At 42.5% G+C, this 21,608-nt stretch overlaps 3 protein-coding genes across 3 annotated transcripts in view; 2 read left to right on the top strand and 1 right to left on the bottom strand.

Annotated features, from left to right (window-relative positions):
• The window catches only part of LOC125546509 (ruvB-like protein 1), a 33,063-nt gene extending 30,199 nt beyond the window's left edge, over positions 1-2,864 (top strand). Inside the window, exons 4-11 of the mRNA XM_048710747.1 lie at positions 4-81; positions 794-928; positions 1,029-1,094; positions 1,335-1,441; positions 1,648-1,747; positions 1,827-1,918; positions 2,182-2,251; positions 2,334-2,864. Coding sequence (XP_048566704.1) covers positions 4-81; positions 794-928; positions 1,029-1,094; positions 1,335-1,441; positions 1,648-1,747; positions 1,827-1,918; positions 2,182-2,251; positions 2,334-2,423 — 738 coding nt within the window. The 3' untranslated portion in view covers positions 2,424-2,864. The remainder of the gene's footprint in view (positions 1-3; positions 82-793; positions 929-1,028; positions 1,095-1,334; positions 1,442-1,647; positions 1,748-1,826; positions 1,919-2,181; positions 2,252-2,333) is intronic.
• An 11,659-nt stretch (positions 2,865-14,523) lies between these two features.
• Positions 14,524-19,666, top strand: LOC125542412 (plastidic glucose transporter 4). Its single transcript, XM_048705450.1, has 14 exons — positions 14,524-14,833; positions 14,943-15,217; positions 15,725-15,836; positions 15,988-16,055; positions 16,328-16,460; positions 16,551-16,650; positions 16,824-16,936; positions 17,278-17,371; positions 17,459-17,612; positions 18,061-18,207; positions 18,285-18,358; positions 18,448-18,536; positions 18,641-18,755; positions 19,132-19,666. Exons 2-14 carry the CDS (start codon positions 14,971-14,973, stop codon positions 19,348-19,350), a joined length of 1,665 nt encoding a protein of 554 aa, XP_048561407.1. The 5' UTR covers positions 14,524-14,833; positions 14,943-14,970; the 3' UTR covers positions 19,351-19,666.
• A 243-nt stretch (positions 19,667-19,909) lies between these two features.
• Positions 19,910-21,095, bottom strand: LOC125542413. Its single transcript, XM_048705451.1, has one exon. It carries the CDS (start codon positions 20,829-20,831, stop codon positions 20,049-20,051), a length of 783 nt encoding a protein of 260 aa, XP_048561408.1. The 5' UTR covers positions 20,832-21,095; the 3' UTR covers positions 19,910-20,048.
• Positions 21,096-21,608: the final 513 nt, after the last annotated feature.

Below are 21,608 nucleotides of genomic sequence, written 5' to 3' on the forward strand. Positions count from 1 at the left end.
GCTACAGAATACGATCTTGAAGCAGAGGAGTATGTGCCAATTCCCAAAGGGGAAGTCCACAAGAAAAAAGAAATAGTGCAGGTACAAATTTGACGATAGTTCAGCCTTATAAATCTTTGTGTGTACACTTGTTCAGCCAATTCTGCATTGTACCGTCCATAAAACAACATTTTGGTAATTGAATCAGAGATAATATAGTATGCAATTGCAGCATATTTATATCTAATCTAAAGGATCAAAGCTGGACGCATGATACATTTGTTAAGATGAAGCTTATTATTATACTTTTGTGTTGCTCAAGCATGCTTAAATATGTGGTTTTCCTTCCAGGTAGTTGTAAGTTGCTTGCTCCTGCTAAATTCCAGAAGATAGGAATGGAGAATATATAACCTAATGATTAAGATTGCATCAAATACTCGGTCCACATTATCAATTGTGCCTTCCTGGATAAGATACATAAAGTTCACAAGCTAATAAGATTGCGCCAAATTTTTGATCATCTGCTCAAACCCAGTTAACTATTATCTTATTGAGTTGACCAATTAAGTAGGAGTCGTTGTTCTTGTTCCTGTCTAAAGAAAGTTAGAATCATTCTTACATACCTACATCCGACAAATGACAATTAAGTTGAGTGTGGTTTGTTCTCTCTTCTCTGTCGGTGGGTGATAATCTTTTCTGATAGCATAGAGTGAAAATTCCTATTTGTGTTGTAACATAGAAGCATATTCTTCATGTTTTCAAGTTCAGTGTAAGTCAACTGAAAGAAGTAAATTATATGCTTTCATCTGCATAGGACGTTACACTGCATGACCTTGACGCCGCAAATGCCCAGCCGCAAGGAGGCCAAGATATTTTGTCCCTTATGGGCCAGATGATGAAGTCACGGAAGACTGAAATCACTGAGAAGCTGCGCCAAGAGATCAATAAGGTTTCAAAATTCTCGTTATGCAACATTTTATTTATTTACGTTTGGATCAAATTTTGATAGACCTATTGGAATGGGTGCCTTTTCTTTTGTATGGTCATAGGTGGTTAACAGATATATTGACGAAGGTATTGCAGAGCTTGTACCTGGTGTGCTGTTCATTGATGAGGTATTATATTATTATCTCAGGATTGAAAATCTACTTGTCTTCGTAGGTTTGTTTTGGATTTCCTAAAATATGAATGAGCTTGGGCTTGTTTATTTCCAACTTCTCCTATTGCCAAATAAACTAGTGTCCATCTTGTGGAGCAGCATTGTTCTCCTGAACTAATTGGCTTTATGTTACTAAATGGTAGAACTATGCCTTACAGTGATCTGTTTTCATTAATGATAATAATTTTATCTGTAGGTTCACATGCTGGACATTGAGTGCTTCTCTTATCTTAATCGTGCTCTTGAGAGCCCATTATCGCCAATTGTAATACTTGCTACAAACAGAGGAATATGTACTGTAAGGTAAGAAATTTGATTTAGTTGTTGTGAATTGCTCCATGCTGAACTGCAATACCGGGATCCCTGGCAGCGCCTTGCAATTATGCCCACTTTAGGCGCTTAGGCATCAGGGCGGTGTGCTCGCCTTACCGCCTTAAAAACATTTCTCTTATGTACTATTTTGCCATTATTATACATCTTATGATTGTACAACTCTTTTATTTATTCAGGGGAACTGACATGACAAGTCCCCATGGTATCCCAGTCGACCTCCTAGATAGGTTGGTTATCGTACGGACACAGATATATGGCCCTATCGAGATGATCCAGGTTCCTATTTCCTGTCTTATCATGTGTTCAACTTTCCTATGTAGAAATGCATTTAATGTTTGTTTATTGTGCGTTGCAGATATTAGCTATTAGAGCACAAGTGGAGGAGATTGAAATTGATGAAGACAGTCTTGCATTTCTAGGAGAGGTTGGGCAGCAGACATCTTTGAGGTATGGTTCTTCTTGTTGTTTCGGATTATGTCCACACACTTGCGTCCCATGCCAAGATTAGAAATGCGAAATTAAGTTAAATAGCTGGAATGTGGGTTGGAAGGACTTTCTCGAGCCTTTAAAGCTAGGACAGTTTCCAACCTGTTTTATTGCTGTCATCCCACTTTTAGTGTTCTACTTATTTGAATTTCAACATGTCTGTATGTCTAGTGTAATCATTGTTGGTTGTAATGGGTTGTAATAGATCTTGAATCTCTTTGCAGACATGCTATTCAGTTGCTATCACCTGCTAGCGTAGTTGCCAAGGCTAATGGGAGAGACAAGATCTGCAAGGTATATGTTGAATTTCAATAACATGTCATCTTCCTAGCTTGATTTCAGTCACTTGTAGTCTGACTTCACGATCCTCTGTCAGGCTGATCTCGAAGAAGTTCGTGTTCTGTATTTGGACGCAAAGTCCTCTGCTCAGTTGCTTCATCATCAGCAGGGAAGTTACATCACCTAAATTACCCTTGCACAAGAATTCTCAGCTGTCGGCTCAGGTGACTGGACTGTCTTCCCCTACCTTGACTTGGCAAGCAGGCGCTGACTTCAAGAGCACAGTTGGGGGCATTATTTTTGTAGCAGGTGCACTCTGGACTGGACTTCCATTGGTTCAAGAGGACAATTTGATTCTGGTCTATGGCTTCTGTTTGCTGATTAGATTTAGATTATGTGTAGGGATTACCGGGCATCTTCGTTGCCCTTGCTAATTAATGGTTAGATCTCGTTTCCCCCCTTACGACTACCAGTCACCCTTGGATGTATCAGGTCGTGATTCGTTTATGGTAGAACTGGAATTTCTTGGATTATGTCTCGTGTTAAGACCGACTCAACTTGTTGAGCATTTGTCATTGCACGTTGCCTTGCTCACTTGAGCTCAGTAACGTATTGAGTTGTGCTGTAAGTTTGCCTTGTGTAACTTGTTACTCCCTCTGATCCATAGTAATTGATGCTGGTTTAGTACAAAGTTGTACTAACTTTGTACTAAGCTAGTATCAATTAATATGAATTGGAGGGAGTAGATTAATTCATCTACTGTTTTTTTTGCTCTATAAAAATCCACTGCCATTATAAAAGGCCAATAAAACGTGGTACTTTGTTTTGTTTCTAATCACAGGCTTCATTTATTAGCTCGAGTTAGAATAATTACCACATGTAGGCATCTGATTGATAATGAGGCTGATTGTTTTGCAGCCAATTTTTGGCATGCCTATTTGCAAGGCTGGAAGTTGCCAGCATTTGGCATGTTTGGCTGCCAATTGGTAAGGCAAAAAAGATGGAATGCGGTGTCAACATGCTTGTCTATCAACCTGGTGAAGAAATTGTTGGTGCTGGTGAATGCACTTCACCAGAGAGAAACGGTATCTAGCAAATTCTTTATAACGGAAGAACCCGAGTAAATGGCGGAAAACCAGCACATTTGTGGACCCTAAATAAAAAAAACCATGATGTTTATGTTTTATTTTTTGCAAAAATCCACCACCATTTTGCTGACAATTTGCGATCGGTCAATAAGCACGTCGGATGGGACTTGCTGGCAATGCTGATGTGGCAACAAAACTTGACACTGTTTGACTTAAACGTTATGCTGCACACATGACCCACCGGTCAGCATCTGGGATCATGCCTTGACGTCGGAATTGGCTTGAGAGCGAGCGTGCGTGCTGAGAAGGTGGTGGCCACCATCGGCCGCACCTCCGGCGAATCTTCTTCATCAGGCAAACGCTCCCGAGCTAGGCGAGGTGAGGCGGAGCGGGGGCGGAAGAGGATGGAAATTTTACCCACGGGTACAGGTACCTGCGGGTACCGTATCCGTATGGATAGGGTATGGGCACACGTTTATACCATGGGTAGTATTAATACCCTACTTGTTAAGTCATGGGTAGGGACGGGTATAATCTTGTATCCATGAGTATACCCATACCCTGACGCTTGTGAACTAACATTAAGTTGTCGTCAATTAATCATCATTAATTTTTCATGCCTATTGACTTATGAGTATGTCGTACTCATCCACCTGTTATTGAGCTAAGATAATTATTTTTTGTCAAATGTGCTATCAATGAGTGTAAAAATGTGAACAACTCGTGTGCTATTTGTTCTACCTGCTGGGTACCCAACGGGTATGGGTAAAGTTTCATACGCATGGGTACGAGCATGGGTAAAATTTTGTACCCACTGACTATACAGGTATGGGTATGGTATTGCTTTACCCTGCCCATACCCTACCCATTGCCCTCCTTGAGCACCGCATCTGCAGCCTAGCTAGCCAGGTGAGGTGGGGAGCACAGCGAACAGGGGGAGGAGGTAACACAAGTAGGGCTGGACCAAAAGCTCGTAGCTCGTGAGCTTAATAAGCGCTCGATAGTTTGGCTCGTTTCTTAATAAATAGAGCCAAAAATCAATTTCAGCTCGTAAAGATTAACAAGCTTAACGAACGAGCTAATGAGTTTCGCGAGTAGCTTGTTAAGCTCGTTGGTAACTACACTGAACAAATTTTCATCTTCGTGCCTAAATTTTTGTGGCAGCTCAACCATCTATTTAATGTGATCTACATATAAGGCAACAAATTAGTGCATTTCCTTTCGTAGTCACCTCATTCCTTATTAAAAACCACATCTACACACTTATTCTGTAGACTGTAACACATCAGAATCTGTTAATGAGCGCTCGCGAGCTTAACGAGCTTCAAACGAGCCAGCCGAGCAGCTCGTTAGTCCACCCCTAAACGCAAGTCATGGCGGCCATGGTCTGCACCTCATCGACGCCGCCAAGGCAGCGTGCGTGTAGACCCCTCTCGTGCGGGGAGACGTTCGCCGCGGGTATGCCCCTGCCGTTGTGCCCCTTCTTCAGCAATGTGCTCACTCACTTCAGCACCGCTGGCTGTACCAAGGGCCAACGTGATATGGCCATATAGCGCTAGCTGTCCTAGGGGCAGCGCGGGAGTGAGTGGTGTGACCTTCGAGAGACAATTCGACGGTGCGAACAATTTTCCTAATCTTTCACGATATGATATCACTTGAAACGGCATGACTCTTGCGATCTTGTAGATGCAATCACCATAAAAACAACACACACACACCCGACAATAGAAAGTACGGGAACGACCTTCAACAGATCAGTGGAAATTAAAACTATGGAATCAATCTAAAAAAAAAACACAAAGCGTCGATAGCTCATCGATAAATATCCAGCGGGTGGCTCCGTGATACCCCGACTTGCCGATCTGTCCATGAAAAATATAACCTAAAAACGAAAATGTCGTAATAATTTTTTCGTAGATGTCTTTGTTAGTGTAACAAGTGTGCTTGCCAATTTTCGTGGAAACGGGATGACAGTGCTTCGTCGGTGAAAATAAAACAAAAATAAATATAACACTTGAAGGTAACATTTGTCGTTTGACTTTTTTTTTTGCATAGATCAAAATACTTAGGCTTTCCTCCTAAAAATTTGCAGGTAACATTTCGGTGTGACAATGATCACATCAATTATTTTGACATTTGAAAAAAACATTTTTGATGAGTAGAAGCATATGCTCCCAAGAGCCGAATTGGATTTCCGACTAAGGAGCTCCAAATCCTCTTTCCAGTATTGTTGTGCAATAAAACTAGTAGAGAGATGTCCAACCCTTGAGCGTTGTGTGTTTTCTACTAGCCATGGTGCACATGTATTGCACGTTTGGAACAAATATATGTCCCATATATACTAATGAGTACGCAAAAACATATTTATAGTTTACACCCTAATAACCATAAAATAACCCATCAATATAGATGCAGGGGACTCATGATTCGAAGTTCTATTTGGCATGTTATCCAAAACGCTCTATATATTTAATATGCGCCACAATTTAAACAAGACAATGATATGTACTAACGAAAGTTCGGTGCACATCATTGTTGCTCTCATCCATAATGTCGATGCTCATGATGGTAGAGGCAGAGCTACAAAGTTTCTGATGTGCGGGCCACATATTAGTCCCACGTGCTCATTTTTGCTCCTACTCTTTAGAGGTTTATTGCTGGGTTGGGTGGGTCACATCTAGTTTTGACTCTCGCTAGCTCCGCCACTTTGTAGTGGTTGGCTTACTTTCAGCCGTTCGATGCAAATAGTAACTCTTATAGTATTTTTTTTTTACTGCTTGTGCATAGTTGGTGATCATGCAATTCTGTTTTAATTGCTGAATGGTGAGTTTGTTGTATGGTGATTCATAAAATTGTTTTACAGTTTCGTGATAAGCCCATTTCCAAAACTGGGTTTTCCATACGTATATGCAGAATATGCTTGCTCTCATTTATTTGTTTGATTGAATCCATGGACAGTTAGAAATTCTATTACTGCCACAAAACATCCTTTTATTTTTGAACTACCGCTCTTTAGCTTCAGACTTCCATTCCTAAAATCGCGCACCGACACCATAGGCCACTAGGAAGTAGTTTTTTTTTTTTTGCATTCATGCACTTTTTTTTTGAGACGATTGCACCTAACCGGACATTGTAGCTAGCTATCTAGGCGGGCCGTGGAGCACAGTCCGGTCCACCGGATCCGCCGAATGCAACGCTGACACCTACGGACAGGTTGAGGTCGTAGCAGTTGGGCGCCGTGTGGACAATGACTTCAAGAGTGTCGGGGAAAGGGTGTCCATCGAGGTCAACAGCTACGTAACCCTTGACGATAGCAGGTTTGGAGTCCCTAGGTGACCGTCGTCCGTTGCCCATAACGGTGTCGGTGTGCTTGCCGCCTTGCCATGTGTTGAGCACCGTGCCACCCACCAGGTTGGCAACGGCCTCAGGGAACATCCACCACGGGAAAATGGCCCGAGGGTAGTAGCCGAGGTCCGTGTCGTTCACCAGCACATGCCAAGGCCCGGCAGGGCTCTGCAAATCCACGCATGGAAATGGAAAGCTTGTTAACAAAATGAAACTACTTATTATCCAAAAAGTTATGTCATATGTACATACCTTTTCTATACTAACTAGTAAGTATGGTACGGGATCATCTACACCGGATGCACCATTGACGAGGCTAGCGCCCAGGGCGACGGCCCTGCTTGTTTGAACGAACCCTCCGCAGTTCAAGCTGTAGCACAGAGTCTTACCGTCATCCGGCTTTGCACATCAATCAAACAAGATCAGGTCAGATTCATGCATCTATATATTAGTACTACTCACCATACGAGTACGCATACTCACCGTATAGAATATGTTTAACCGAGGATTATTGTCCTTTTCTGGATAGGCCTGCAGTCAGAACACACTCAGCATGTAAATGTAGTATCATGTTATTAAGTCATAATAATTATAACAAGAATGAGGTAGTATATGGTGCCCACGTGTACGTACAAAGAGTCCAACTGCTATCTGATTGGTGGCGTCGGGCGGTAATATGCCAGGCATGGGCTCGAATTCGGTGCTCTTAGTGCCGGCCAGTAGGAGATAGGTCGCGGTGTACTCCGAGCCGTGGACGCGCGCCGGCTTCCACACCGGCAGCTGTACATACGCTCCGCTGTACGGCACGTTGGCAGCAATCGCTAATGCGAACTGCACCCACATCAAAATCAAGGTGAGATCAACGACGACTTGCAGGCATATACAAACGGACAAAATAAGTATACTGATGAGAAAGACCTCGTATCTGGGGCCGGCCGCATTGGCAGCGCCACTCCAAGTGCTAATATTTGCTGCACGTAGCGGCGATGGGAAAAGACTTCCTGCGAGGTAATTAACGGAGGGGTTCGTCCTTAGGATGGGGATGCTCCCTATGGGGCATTGCCTTGTGCCTTTGTTCCATTCCTGCTCCACCGCCGCCGCCTGCGTATCTCCATCTTGTTGCTCAATGCTCAGCCACCGCGCTGGCTATGTCCCTCATTATCTACATGCACCCGCACACACATTTATGCACGGCGTCACTTGATTCAAAAGGAAGAAAAAATGTGCACTAATTTTCTTGGATATGGAGAACAAAAGCAGACCACTCGCGGAAAATTCAGTAGCTAATTATTTGCATGTATAAAATGAGGATCCTTAACCTGGTGTTTCATGTCCTTCAGCAATGGGTTATCCAGGCTCGGTTGCTTATAGATGTCAACGCAGTCAATTATTTCCCCATTTCTGCTCTGCAATATGCATATAGAAAATGATATGCGCATATATAGATATAACAACAGGTCAGAAAGGAAACAAAACTAATGAAAAAAGTATATTCCCGAAAGAACAAAATCGCAAGTTTAGAATCGACTGAACATATATATAGATGGAGATGGATACACGTATATACCTTTATAGTCATCTTAATGTCTTTGGGATCGAATTGTACCGCATCATCAATAACCGCGGCCAGTGCCAACTCTACTGCAAAAACAACCAGCAGAAGTAAGGAGCACCATGACAAGTTCATCGCCTATGTTGCTGACTCTCTGTTGTTTTTGAGTTTTGACTGAACCCTGAGATGAACTAATCGATGGATGCTCATATATATAGGCCGGCCGCAGTACTTTTACCAATTCACACTTAGTTGGGCAATAAATGTTGGAAGAGTATAATGACCAAAATATCCTAGGTAAAATACAATGTATATGGTCTGTGTTGAGCTACTAGTGAACAAATAACTCGGTGGAGTAGGGGAAAATGGGAAAATACTGGTCAAATACATTAAAGACCCATAAATTAGCATGTTGTCTCGTAGGAGCTGCTAGCTGGCTGTAGTCATTGTAGTAGTACTCCCTCCTTTCCGATTTATAGGGCTTATCTCAAAATCTTAGGTTTCCCATTTTATAAGACTCAGTTTGGTTGTTCCCCATCACAATTTCAGATTTCAAGGTGCATTAAATAATTACATCGTGCATTAAATAATTACATGTAAGTATTAAGAGAAAATTGACCAATGCATGTACTTTATCCTTGCATGCATTGCAATTAATACATTGGTAAACATAAACTTTTGAGAAAAACAAGAACATTAATTGAGTGCTTTTGCAAATTACAAAAAGTATTCCACCACTCACTATCTATCTTAGTTGGTGAGATTTTTGAATTGAGCCCTATAAACCGGACAGGAGGGAGTAGTAGACAATATGTTGAACTGGCTGCTAGCTGGCTGTCATCTGCACATTCATCTTTTTACTAATTAATTTGACATGTGTTTTATGATGACTTGTCCATAAATGAGTGACGTAAATGGATGTATGAGTTAAAAGTTGTACTCATATATATTAGACTTACCTATATAAAAGTTCTACTCAAGAATTATGTCTACTATAAACAGGAAATGATCTCAAGTCCACGAGCAAGATTTTCAATGTCATCGCTGTAACGATGGACTTCAGGTAGGTGCTTTCCTTCTTGGGGCTGTTGATCACATAAATGTCATCTCTATAACATAGTTATTCGAGATCAAGGTGTCGTGTCTCACTGCCTGAATAGCGATAGAGCTATCTGTGTGAACATTTGTTGCAAGAATAATTTGACTACCTATGTTTTTCGTAGCCTGATCCTCATGAGCTATGTAATCCCCCCCCGGCCCCCCCCCATGTCGGACCACTTCAGGAAAGATTTTTGTTTGAGGGACTTAGTTTTTTTAAAGGAAAAAGTCCATTTTAAACCTTGAATTTGTAGAGCCTAGCTAAATCGAACCCTCAACTTCAAATCCCGGTCGTTGGCACTCTGAACTTATCAATCCCGGTCTAAATTGAACCCTGGAGCTATTTGGCGCACCGGGAAAGCGACGATCCTGGGATTGCATCTCTCAGCTTGCTTCTTTGGTGGGCCGACCAGCCTAAAAAATAGTCATGAATTTTTTTACGAATTCGAAAAATTGTGTTTGATATTGAAAAATGTCCGCAAATCAGAAACAATGTATGGAAATAAAAAATATATTATTAAATACGAAAAAACTTCAGGAGTTTGAAAAAATGTTCAGGAATTAAAAATTATAATTAAATGCGAAAAAACTTTAGGAGTTTGGAAAAATGTCCATGAAATAAAAAATGGTCGCAAATCAGGAAAAAAGCAGAAATAAAAAACATTCTTAAATTTGAAAAATCTCCAGGAGTTTGGAAAAACCGCGAACTCAAAAATTGTCACAAAATTGAAAAGCTTCTTGCATTTGAAAAAAAAATCGTGAACTCCAAAAATGTTTTCAATATTAAAAACTGTTCACGAATTTGAAAAAAATATCAAGAATTAAAAAATGTTCACGAACTCAAAAATTGTTTGCATAGTATATGAGATGTACAATGTTTGATTCTTTTTTGAAAACATTGTACATCTCATATACTATTAGACTCACAGAAATTTTGAAAACAATTGTGAATTTGAAAAAAAAAGAATCACAAAAAGAATTCTTTTATAAAAATTTAATAAATCATGAATAAACATCACAAAATTTAAAAAAATCACGAAGTTAGAAAAAATCATGAATTTCTAAAAGGATCATGAAAATTTGAAAATGTTCACAAAGTTTTAAAAAGTTCACGTGATATGCACTTGAAAAAATTCACAAAATTTATACAATAAAAAATTTGATAAAAACCGACCCTAGACCGGACAAAAACAAAAGCATAAAAACGGCCTAAAAGGGCCGTCCTGCTCGAGAGGGGGGGGGGGGGGGGGGGGTTGTGCCATACCCGACATGCTCTATTTGGGATTCGTGGTGACTATATCTCGTTTTACGCAAGATGGAAGGATCCCTCTTATGAAACATCTGCAGTCACGAACTGGCCCATTAGCACCACTAAAATAGGAGAAATGAAGAAAAAGCGAGGATTTGATCCTAGGTCACGCATGGAGGTGCTAGGTGTTGCATTCATCGTAATATGGGAGGTGCGACTTACTTAAGGGAAAAAGACCCTAGATTTTTTAATTCTCCTTATTTTTCCTTATTTTTTTCTTATTTCTTCCCTGATTTTCTTTGAGGTTTTTTATCATTATATTTGGTTTTTTCCTTTGTTTTTATTTTTTATCTTTGTTTCTTCCATGATTTTTATCTGTTTTCCCTTTCTTTCACATTTTCCTTCAATTTTTTTCTTTATCAGTTTTCAAAGTTTTTCCATTCTTTTTGTGTTTGTTTCTTTGGTTTTATTTTTTCGTTTCTTATTACTTTGGTTTATTTTTTTTATTTTCATTGGTTTTTCGGTTTTCTTTCTTTGATTTCGTTTTCATTCTACATTTTTCGTATCCAGGACATTTTTTAAATACACATCTAACATTTTTCAAATACGAGATTAATATTTTTAGAATACATGGTGAACTTTTTATCCATAAAATTTTCAACAATTTTGAAATTCTTGATTAACATTGTCGAAATAAAAGATAAACATTTTTTAATACATGATCAATATTTTTTTCTATACACACTAAAAAAATTCAAATGTATGATTAACATTTTCAAAAAGAAGACCGACATTTCTTTAACACCTGGTCAAAATTTTTCTATACACATTTAATATTTTTCAAATGCTTTACTATCTTTTTTATATGGTCAACATTTCTTCTACATAAATTTAATATATATTTTTATTACATGGTCAACATTCTTTCCATATATTTTGACATTTTTTAATTGCTTGGTTAACATTTTTTATTTTAAGAACACGCCAGGACTAACGTGAGTCGCTCGAAAGATAGTATAGCCTGAAGATTTTTCTTTCCCCGCATATTACTAGGCTAGGCCATTTCCAACAATCGTTCATGTTACCTTGCTTGCTCATGTTTTTTCCTTTTTTTTGTTTCATCCGTTTTGTTTGTTCCTTCAGACGTTTCATCTGTTTTTTTGTGTTTCCTTTGTTTTTCACCGTTTTCTATGTTTTATTCCAGTTTTCACTGCCTTTTTCTTTTATTTATTTTTTCTTTGGTTCCCTTTTGTTCCTTACTCTGTTTTATTGTTTTTTTCTTTCTTCCATTTTCTTTGTTTTTTGTTTCTTTCTTAGTTTTCATCTGTTTTGTTTTGTTTTCCTTGCTTTTTCTTCGTTTCGTGATGGGTTTTAATGGGTTCTTTGGCTTCTTTCTTTTTCTTCATTTTTGAGGAGTTTCTTTCGTTTGTTTCTTCTGTTTCTTTGATTTTCACTACTTTTCTTTGTTATTTCTTCAAAACATATCTACATTTTTTATAAACATTTATACATTTTACGTAGTAATAAGGTACACGTGCATTGCACGTATGAGATTTAGTAATCAAATTATGAATAAATAACACACTATAGCATGTAAACCTTGAGTCATATATGCGTGATGTAGATGTTCGTTTAATTCTTATAGTTCATCTAGTTCAAAATCAATTAGCAACAACCAGGTTTTTAGACCCAACGACGTGTACTATCACGTTCAACCATCATCTCCTCTTCAACCTCCCGCTTATATGTGACTCAACGGAGTAGCATGGCCTTTCTTATGGCAACTTCTTGGCCGGTAGGAATTTTGATACATCTGCCATTCTGTCAGGAGAGTTGTCGATGATGTGACAAAAGGCCCGCCTTCAACTGGAGTCGAGAAGACGCAGGCAGCAAAGCTCAATCATGCGCACCAACAATGATGACCCACTCCGCCAATTACTCTCTAAGGCCTCCTCCCTTAACTCCTCTCCCACCTTCATACTGGCTAAAAGCAGGGCCGGCCCAGGGCCCAGGCAGGAGGGGGGCCCATGATGTAGTACACACATATAGTATAGCCCAACAAAAAATAGACAAGGAAAAAAAATATGAGATGAGGAAAACAAGATGGGCTCGACCCAGCGGATCACCTGGTAATGTGTAGCGAAGCGTCACACACGCAAGTCACGGCCGCACGATGCACGCGTACATGTGAAACAAACCAATCGGATTTTTTTTGGAAATGGAACAAATCAATCGGTTCGTCTTCGTCGTCTCATCATCCCGTCGCTCCGTCGTTCCTTGCATGGTGCCTCAGCCGCTCGTTGCCTCCGCGGCATGCAGCGGTCCGGCAACTCGGCCTTCCAGCAATACGACAATACGTATGTATGTGAACGCAGGTACGTATCCAATATCCATGTTCGGATGTTCCTGATCCATTCATTCCTACCCTAATTCCAGTAGTTTCTTTAGCACGTATATTAAAAGAATCATCCATGATTCATCCCATGAAGTATCAAAAATTTGATGTATAATTTTCTATTTCAATCTTTCATAGTATGTATTAAATCATCCTAATTTTTTGTCATTCTGTGTACATGTCTAGGGTTCTGATCATCCGATCTATAAAATTATAATTCGTTGTCTACTCTTTGCTTCGTAATATTAGGACATTATCATGCCATGTTGCCTAAGAAGCATTTGTCGGGTGCCGAAAAAAGAAAAAGAAAGAAAGAAATATATCTGAAAATTCAACCACTAAAGGGTTCTTTGACAAAGTATTTTGCATCTTCAAGTATTGTTGATGTCAATGAAGAACATAGGCAAGGAACTAATCCTGAGCATGAAAATTCAGATGTTAAGGTCAATGAAGATGGTGCAAGTACAGAGGAGCAAATAATTTTGTTTCCTATTTGAGGTAATCATGTCATGTTAGTTTTATTTTGCATTGCTCAACAATTATTGTAGTCCAATTTCAAACAAAAGATGTGTGGTTGAAAGTTTACTTTTAATATTATGCAAATAAAGTTATATATACTGTTTATGGATCACGCAAATACATACATATATGTATGGTCTTAAGACTTAGGGGCCCATATCGTCGAGTTCGCCTAGGGCCTCCCGAAACACAGGGCCGGCCCTGGCTAGAAGAGATGAGAGAACCTAGACTTCCTAGACTTCCTTGAGAAGAGACCTCAAAATAAGCTTATCGACAAGGTTCTGTCCCGAACCTCCAACAACCACTCTTCACTCGACACACTAACCGAAGCTTAGGTTGGATCTTATGCTGAATTGTCGGGGAGACTAAAGCTCGAGGACTTGATTTCATCGATGTCGCTTCATAAAGGAAAAAAAAACTCGAATACAAAAGCCCACAATCTCGCTCGCTACGCTCTATCTTTAGATGTTGGTTGCCATACACGGCCGATCTCACCTTATGATGCACTACCTCTGTAAAGTAATATATGACCTTTTAGGGCATGGCCATCGCTCCAACATGGACCGCTGCCTCACGTGCCCACGTAGGCTTGGATGCCAGATGGATTCAAAGGTGCAGCCCCGCAGGTGGCAGGTGCATCATGCAGAAGAGCCGTCTGCTTCGTCAGGAAAAAGGTAAAGCTAGCAAAAAGATGAGAGGAACTGGGTAAAGAAAGGATAGAGAAAGGTCCCCACTTTGATAGATGCTACTGCAGCCTCCATTGGGCTTTGATCAATCAACTCGGTGGTTTCACCCTCAATTAATCTACGGTGATGCCTCCATTATACATGCCCTTAGATCACTATAGTTGTTTGTTATCCGTATAAAGCCAAGGGAAAAAAAATCGTATGTTCATCCTTTTACTTCATTGGATTTTTTTGAGTCTGATCGTATATATCCATCCTCGTGGTCCAGACGGGGGCACCGTCATCGGTTGCGTACAAAATTTCTTATCCAATGCACACATCGTTGCCAGCACGGCAGACCCTCTCTCACTCTGGTGGCGTGGATGTACATGCCGCGCCAGCAGGAAAAGGAAAAAAAAAACACGCGAAAAGAGGAGGAGGAGGAGGAAGAATTCCATCGACAGCCCTCCCTCGGAACTATCGGATCTCGGGAAGAAGATATATCCATCGCTGGCACCCGTCGTCTTCCTCCCCCTTCTTCCCCATCCCATCTTCGTCCACTCGCGAGCTCGCCATTAATCCCACTCCACTCGGCTCCAGGAGGGCCGGCCGGCGGCCTCCGCTCGAAGTCGAAGGTGCGACGACGTCGTTTTCCACCCGCCCCCACGTCAGCCACTCCACTCCCGGTACTACCAGTACTAGTCAACGCGCCGGTTTAATGCGATTTTCGCCGTTACATTTTTTTTTTGGTAACGGAAGCTGAGAATTCCTGCGGTGGTGTGCGTGCGATCGCAGGAAGGTCCCCCTCCCGCCCCCCGTTAAGATGATGCGGTGCGCCGTGAGGGGCGGCGGTGCTCACGTCGTCATCGGCGAGCGGAGGTCGCCGTCGTCGTCGCCCGGCAGCGGAAGGAGCGTCGTGCGGATGTCGGAGGGCCGCGGCGGGCTCTGCTGCGGCGGCGTGAGGTCGCGCGCGGCGGATCTCGCGGGGCTCGAGATGGGCAGGCCCAGCGCCGGCGCCGCGGGGCTCTTCCGGAGCCCGCGCTACGGCCGCGTGCGCGCCACCGCCTCAGGTGCGTCGCCGTCACTCCCGATTCGGGGTACACAAGCGTGCTTCTGCAATCTGGGGTTTGGTTGTTAGGGGTGATGCAAGCTCCAGCAACAACCTATACCAATCGCCGCCAGATTCCGTGCGATTCTGTGAATATTTGGCAGGGGGAATGTGACGGGGGGTCATGCCTGCTGCGCCGGCCAGCAATTTCGTTGTGAATTCCGCTTTGGGGAAACAGGGATTGCATCCGCGCTGTCTATCCAGTACTAGTACCAGCTGTAGTTGTCGTGGGTGCTGTACTAGTGTGGTTGCCAGCGGACTTGTGACATGCTTATTGGCCGTCTGAGATTCAGCTTCTGGTGTACCATGGGAATGTCCGGGTTGCATAGTAGGCTCCGAATTGTGCAGGATGTTGGTAAAGAGCTTGCGGTTAGCTGCACATGATGCCATGCCAGTGTATTGTCACTGGAATTTTTCAACCGTTTAACCGTGTCAGCTAATCTAGACTCCTTTACCATCTTATATCCAGCTGACCCCGAGGATATTCCATCTGACAAGCTTCAAGCTAAATCATCTGGGAGTGTTCTGCCGTACGTTGGCGTTGCTTGCTTGGGGGCAATTCTGTTTGGCTACCATCTTGGGTATGTTTTTCCCTTTCACTCTACTGTAGCGTAGAAAAATTTCCCATGCATTGCAAGGGGATAAAAGCGCAGTTTCCTGGTCTAATTGTTAACTGACGAATACCAGTGTCTAGCAAAACTGAATATCTCATTTTGAATACATGTGCTTTAGTGTGGTCAATGGCGCGCTTGAATATCTCTCGAAAGATCTTGGGATTGCTGAAAATGCTGTGTTACAAGGTATGCCATTCTTTTACTTACTAGTATAAGCCACACTTCAATTATTGTAGTTTTAGAATCTTTTCGTACATATCTTCTCTTAGTGTCTGCAATAGGGACATCTGAAATGTCATATCAATTATGTACAACCATTTTTCTTTTGCAAGATACTTGCATACTGTTTTTAAAAGGGATAAAGAATAACATATGCACTAGGACTTTATGCATTATGAGGATTCCATGAGATATCATTTTGCCTATATGCTTCACAATACATCTGCCTTTTCACTCAGGATGGGTGGTTAGCACAACCCTGGCTGGCGCGACAGTAGGTTCTTTTACTGGAGGGGCTTTGGCTGATAAATTAGGGAGAACACGGACATTTATCCTAGATGCCATCCCTCTTGCTGTAGGCGCATTCTTGAGGTGTGTTCTGAGACTGAATTCACTGCTATAACAATTTATGGTTCAAGGTATACTATTGCTATGTAAACCTAACTCGCAAAACATTTGTAGTGCAACAGCTCAAGATGTCCGTACAATGATTATTGGTCGATTACTTGCTGGGATTGGTATTGGGATCTCTTCCGCTCTTGTGCCGCTTTACATATCTGAGGTTTGTGATATCTCAAAATTATCACAACCACTGTTCAGCAACTTCTGCCTGTGATATTGAGAACTTCCCCAGCTGACCTATTTGCACCTTGTCTCAAAATTATCACAACCACTGTTCAGCAACTACTACCTGTGATATTGAACTTTCCCAGCTGACCTATTTGCACCTTGCAGATCTCACCAACTGAAATACGTGGAGCACTTGGTACGATTAATCAACTTTTTATCTGCATTGGAATTCTTGCAGCTTTGGTAGCTGGATTGCCATTAGCACAAAATCCTGCATGGTTAGTTTTCTCCTATCCTCTTTAACTTTGTCACATTCTGTTGGTGCCTTCTGAATTTATTGTGCTTGTGCTTAAAATCTGTTACCAACTTCTGAATTCTCGAAACTTCTAATTTATGAAACCATGATATATCTAAGAGCAATTGTTTTTTGTAATTACAAGGGGGAAACCTCTTTCTTCATTTGTTTGTGAACAAATGCAATTGTAAGGGAGGAAGTCAGAAACAACAGGAATATTTATTTTTAATACATATGACAGAACTAAAGATGCAAATCCCAATAAATCTGGCATGATAAACGTATGAGTTATTCACTTTCTCCTATGTGGTTGTGTGTAATCAGGTGGAGGACAATGTTTGGAATTTCAGTAGTTCCATCTATTTTGCTGGCTCTAGGAATGGCTGTTTCACCTGAAAGCCCTCGCTGGCTATTCCAGGTTTGTGCTGTGCCAATTCTTTCACCATATTTCGTACTCAGGTGCCAACACTATATTTGAGAATAACTTTCATGCGATTAAACGCAGCAAGGAAAGATTTCTCAAGCGGAAGCAGCTATAAAAAAATTGTATGGGAAAGAGAAGGTTACTGAAGTTATGTATGACCTAAAGGCTAGTGGGCAAGGATCTAATGAGCCAGATGCCAGCTGGTTTGATCTATTCAGCAAACGCTATTGGAAAAGTAAAATTTTCTCTGATTGTTTCCCTATACACTATCAAGTCAATGTCTTGGTACAAAGGAATTAGTGATAAAGTTTCATGTGTTGTCTTGATCTTATAGATGCAAGTGGTTTGGGCAAAGCAACTTCTGCCTATCATCTATGACAGTTTTTTTTTTTTTGCATAGGAATGATAATAAGAAGAATTACTATGGTTTTTATGCTCTCACATTTGCATAGTTGCTCGATGGAAACTATCATCTCAGGGTTAGCCTAGAACTTTTCCTTGCAAACTGCTTCTACCAACCATGTTCTTTACAGTCCACGATTGAATGAACAATCATGACTGGGGTACATAACTTGGGTAGCAGTTTATAAGTATTCTTCTGATACTCATTTGTGCCTGCGTCATAATTGATAATCATGATGAAATTTTGGTATATGTGTCCTGATATATTCCTCATACTGCAGTTGTGAGTGTGGGAGCGGCACTGTTTTTGTTGCAGCAACTTGCTGGCATAAATGCTGTTGTGTACTACTCTACATCAGTGTTCCGCAGTGCAGGCATTGCATCTGATGTTGCAGCGAGTGCTCTTGTTGGTGCTGCCAATGTTTTTGGTTAGTTCCGTGTTCGTAAGAGTGTTTCGGTAGTAACTTCCAATTCCTTTTCTGAGGTGTATGCATACTTCTCATAGGCACCATGATTGCATCTTCACTGATGGACAAGCAAGGGAGGAAGAGCCTTCTCATAACAAGCTTTTCTGGAATGGTACTGTCTTTTCTACAGTAGTCTGTGTATTTGTGTTTCTCAATGTGCAAATGACTTATGAATTACTGTATCTTCTTTCTCTTTTGAAGGCGGCGTCGATGTTACTCTTGTCATTGTCCTTCACCTGGAAGGCTTTGGCACCTTATTCTGGCACTCTTGCTGTTGTTGGCACTGTCCTGTAAGTAGTTTACATTCACCTAATATGGATTTCTCCTGGTTTTTCTTTATTAAATAATTTTAGCACTTAACTAACTTGAAATCTTGATTGTAATTTTTGTTCAGGTATGTGCTGTCATTCGCTCTTGGAGCTGGCCCTGTTCCAGCTTTGCTCCTTCCTGAAATATTTGCCTCCAGAATAAGGGCCAAGGCTGTAGCATTATCAATGGGCATGCACTGGGTAAGTCTCTAGTGGTCACAGTTGTGACAACTGACAACTGACAAACAGATGTCTGCGCCAACCAATTATATTTTGTACCCTCCTTCAGCAGTATCGCGTATCTTTTAGTACAAAATACAGGTGGTCATATCTTGTCCACTATTAGATAGATGAAACTGGAAGGAGAAGAAAAAGAAAAATGCATTCTGTAACAGTGATAATCCTTTCTACTCCCTCCGTCCCGTAATATAAGATGTTATTACAACTATCGGTTGTTTAGTTGTAATAACTTATATTATGGGACGGAGGGAGTACTTGCTTAGATGATCAATGTTTTGTACTGTCAGACTTAGCCTACTGGCACCAGTGAATCATCACCTGTTCTTTCTCTTTGCAGGTATCCAACTTCTTCATCGGCCTGTACTTCCTGAGCGTCGTCAACAAGTTTGGAATCAGCACCGTGTACTTGGGATTCGCGTCCGTGTGTGCTCTCGCGGTCCTGTACATTGCCGGGAATGTGGTCGAGACCAAGGGGCGATCCCTGGAAGAGATTGAGCGGGAGCTAAGCCCGCCCAGTAAAGCCGATGCTAATGCTTTCTTGGTGAGTGATCAATGAGCACCGAGCAGAAACCATCCTTGGACCTGGGGATGTTGTCTCTGCCTTTTATGAGTAGTTCCTGAAAGAGTAACTCTTCCTGAAATAAGTGAGCCGCAAGATCACCTGACGCCATGCAAACCGCCTGGTGCTCAGGGTGTTGTGGCACCAGTAAAGCTCAGCTATTTCTTGTCACATCTCAAAATCAAAGAGCTTATGTGTCATTGCTCCGGGAGGTGCAAGATTTAGGCTGGCTGTTAGCCCTTGGATGTCATCGTTTTTGAGTGTACAGATGATCTCCTTGTATGTGTCGGAAATAAAACTCCGATTTGCCGAATTTCAAAGCGTGATGTGTAATTATGCTTACCAATTGAAAATGCCCTATCTCGTACTGTGTAAATGAGATCCTGATGCAGCGGTAAATCGGTAAGTACTCCACACAGTTCATGTGTTCATTTGCGAGCGGGTGCGTCTAAGTCAAGTGATGGGTGTGTCTAAGTCGAGTGATATAACATGTAAGAAAGAAAAAGGTAATTTTTTGCACGGATCTTAATGCAAGATCCGGCAAATATAGCATCGATTGAGACTTGGTTTTCTTAGCAATCCCATTTGCGAAATCAGTAATAACCATGTACTGCCAGCAAAGAATTATTAAAAAAAGGGATGTACTACCTGCAAAAGAAAAATCACTTCTTTTTTTTTTGCTGGAAGAAATCAAATCATTCGATGAACTCGAGCAGCGTCCTGGCCACCTGGTCCCTCAGCTCGGCGCGCTTCATCCCGGCCTTCAGCTCCGCGCGCCGCTGCTTCCTGACCCTGGCCTCCAGCGCCGCCGCCCTCTCGTCGCCGATCATCCCGAACGCCGTCCTGAGCACCCCGCAGGGCCGCCGAGACGCGATCGCGTCCACCTCCGCGGCGAGGCAGGGGTACAGCGCCTCGAGCTCCGCGAAGCCCCTCCGCTCGTGGTGGCGCCTCGCGGCCTTGTCGGCGGCGCGACGCTCCCGGCGCCGCGCCCTCTCCGCCAGCGTGTCCGCCACCGTGCCCTCCCAGAGGCGCTTGGAGAGCTTGTAGACCCTCATGTCGTCGTCCGTGACGGGGACGGTGCCGCGGGAGAGCCGCCGGACGGAGCCGTAGTATCGGTTGCGCAGGTTGGACACGCGCTCGGCGGCCTGCTCGCCGCTGAACCGGATGCGGCCGGCGAGGGCGGCCGCGAGGTCGTCGCGGGAGGGGAGCTGCCCGCGCCGCTCCCGGTGCGCGACGACGGCCTCCAGGAGGACCACCTCGTCGGCGCTCGGCCACCTTCGCAGCCGCGCCTCGGTGCCGGTCCGCGGTCGTCGCGGTTTCTTGGCCGCGGGCGCCTCGGCCGCGCCGTCCGAGGAGGACGCGTAAGGTTCGGGAGAGGGCTCGGGAGACGGGGAAGGTGACGGCGGGAGGCTGATGTCGTCGTCCTCGGACGAGACGGAGGAGATCGCGGCCTCGTCGGAGGAGGACGACGGAGACATGGGCGGCGGCGGCGGCGGGTGATTGGCGATTTGGGGAGGGGGCGGGGGTTTGCCGGTTTGGACAGTTCGTGGGTGTGTCTGATCTTGTTTTTTTTTTTTGAGGGAAATGTATCTGGATCTTGTAGGTAGGAGAGTTGTAGCTCAACTGGGCCATTAGGCCCAAAATGCCACATTAATTTTCTGGATATTCTCACATTTTATCACAGCGCATAAACACGTTGCAACATGCAAATCGGGCATTACAATTCCCTCCATGTAATTTCCCTGTATTTGATGTTCTTTTCTTGGAGGGAAAACTGCGCGGAGAAGTCAAATAAATACAGGGGGAAACCACTGTAAAAAGAAATAGCAGGCACGCCTCAAAAATTTGTAGAGAGAAACCTGGTTCAACGTTCCAGGAGAGTGACATGGAGAGTGGGTTTTCGAAATCCAGGTGCACTGAAACGAAAAAAAGGCAATACATAAAATAAAATAAAAATAAAAATAAACAGAAATGCCCACAAGGAGCCACCTAGAAGTTCTCATAAAAAAAACTTAAAAATGCATAAATATCCATCTTTGTTAGTGGTTGGTTATCTAGTTGCTCATGGTACCATTGCACGACAGGTTTTCGACCGTTCGATTTGCGATTCGAGCGGTCTGGGCTGCCCGTTCGGACATAAGAACTATCGGGATTGCAATGCATACTTACAATTTTTCACGTTTTGCCACAAATTGGTCATACGATGACATACGAAGTAAAATAAAACAAATTGGTTTTACAATAGTGAACGTTAA

Source organism: Triticum urartu, chromosome 3, assembly GCF_003073215.2.
Source record: "Triticum urartu cultivar G1812 chromosome 3, Tu2.1, whole genome shotgun sequence".
Taxonomy (NCBI): domain Eukaryota; kingdom Viridiplantae; phylum Streptophyta; class Magnoliopsida; order Poales; family Poaceae; genus Triticum; species Triticum urartu.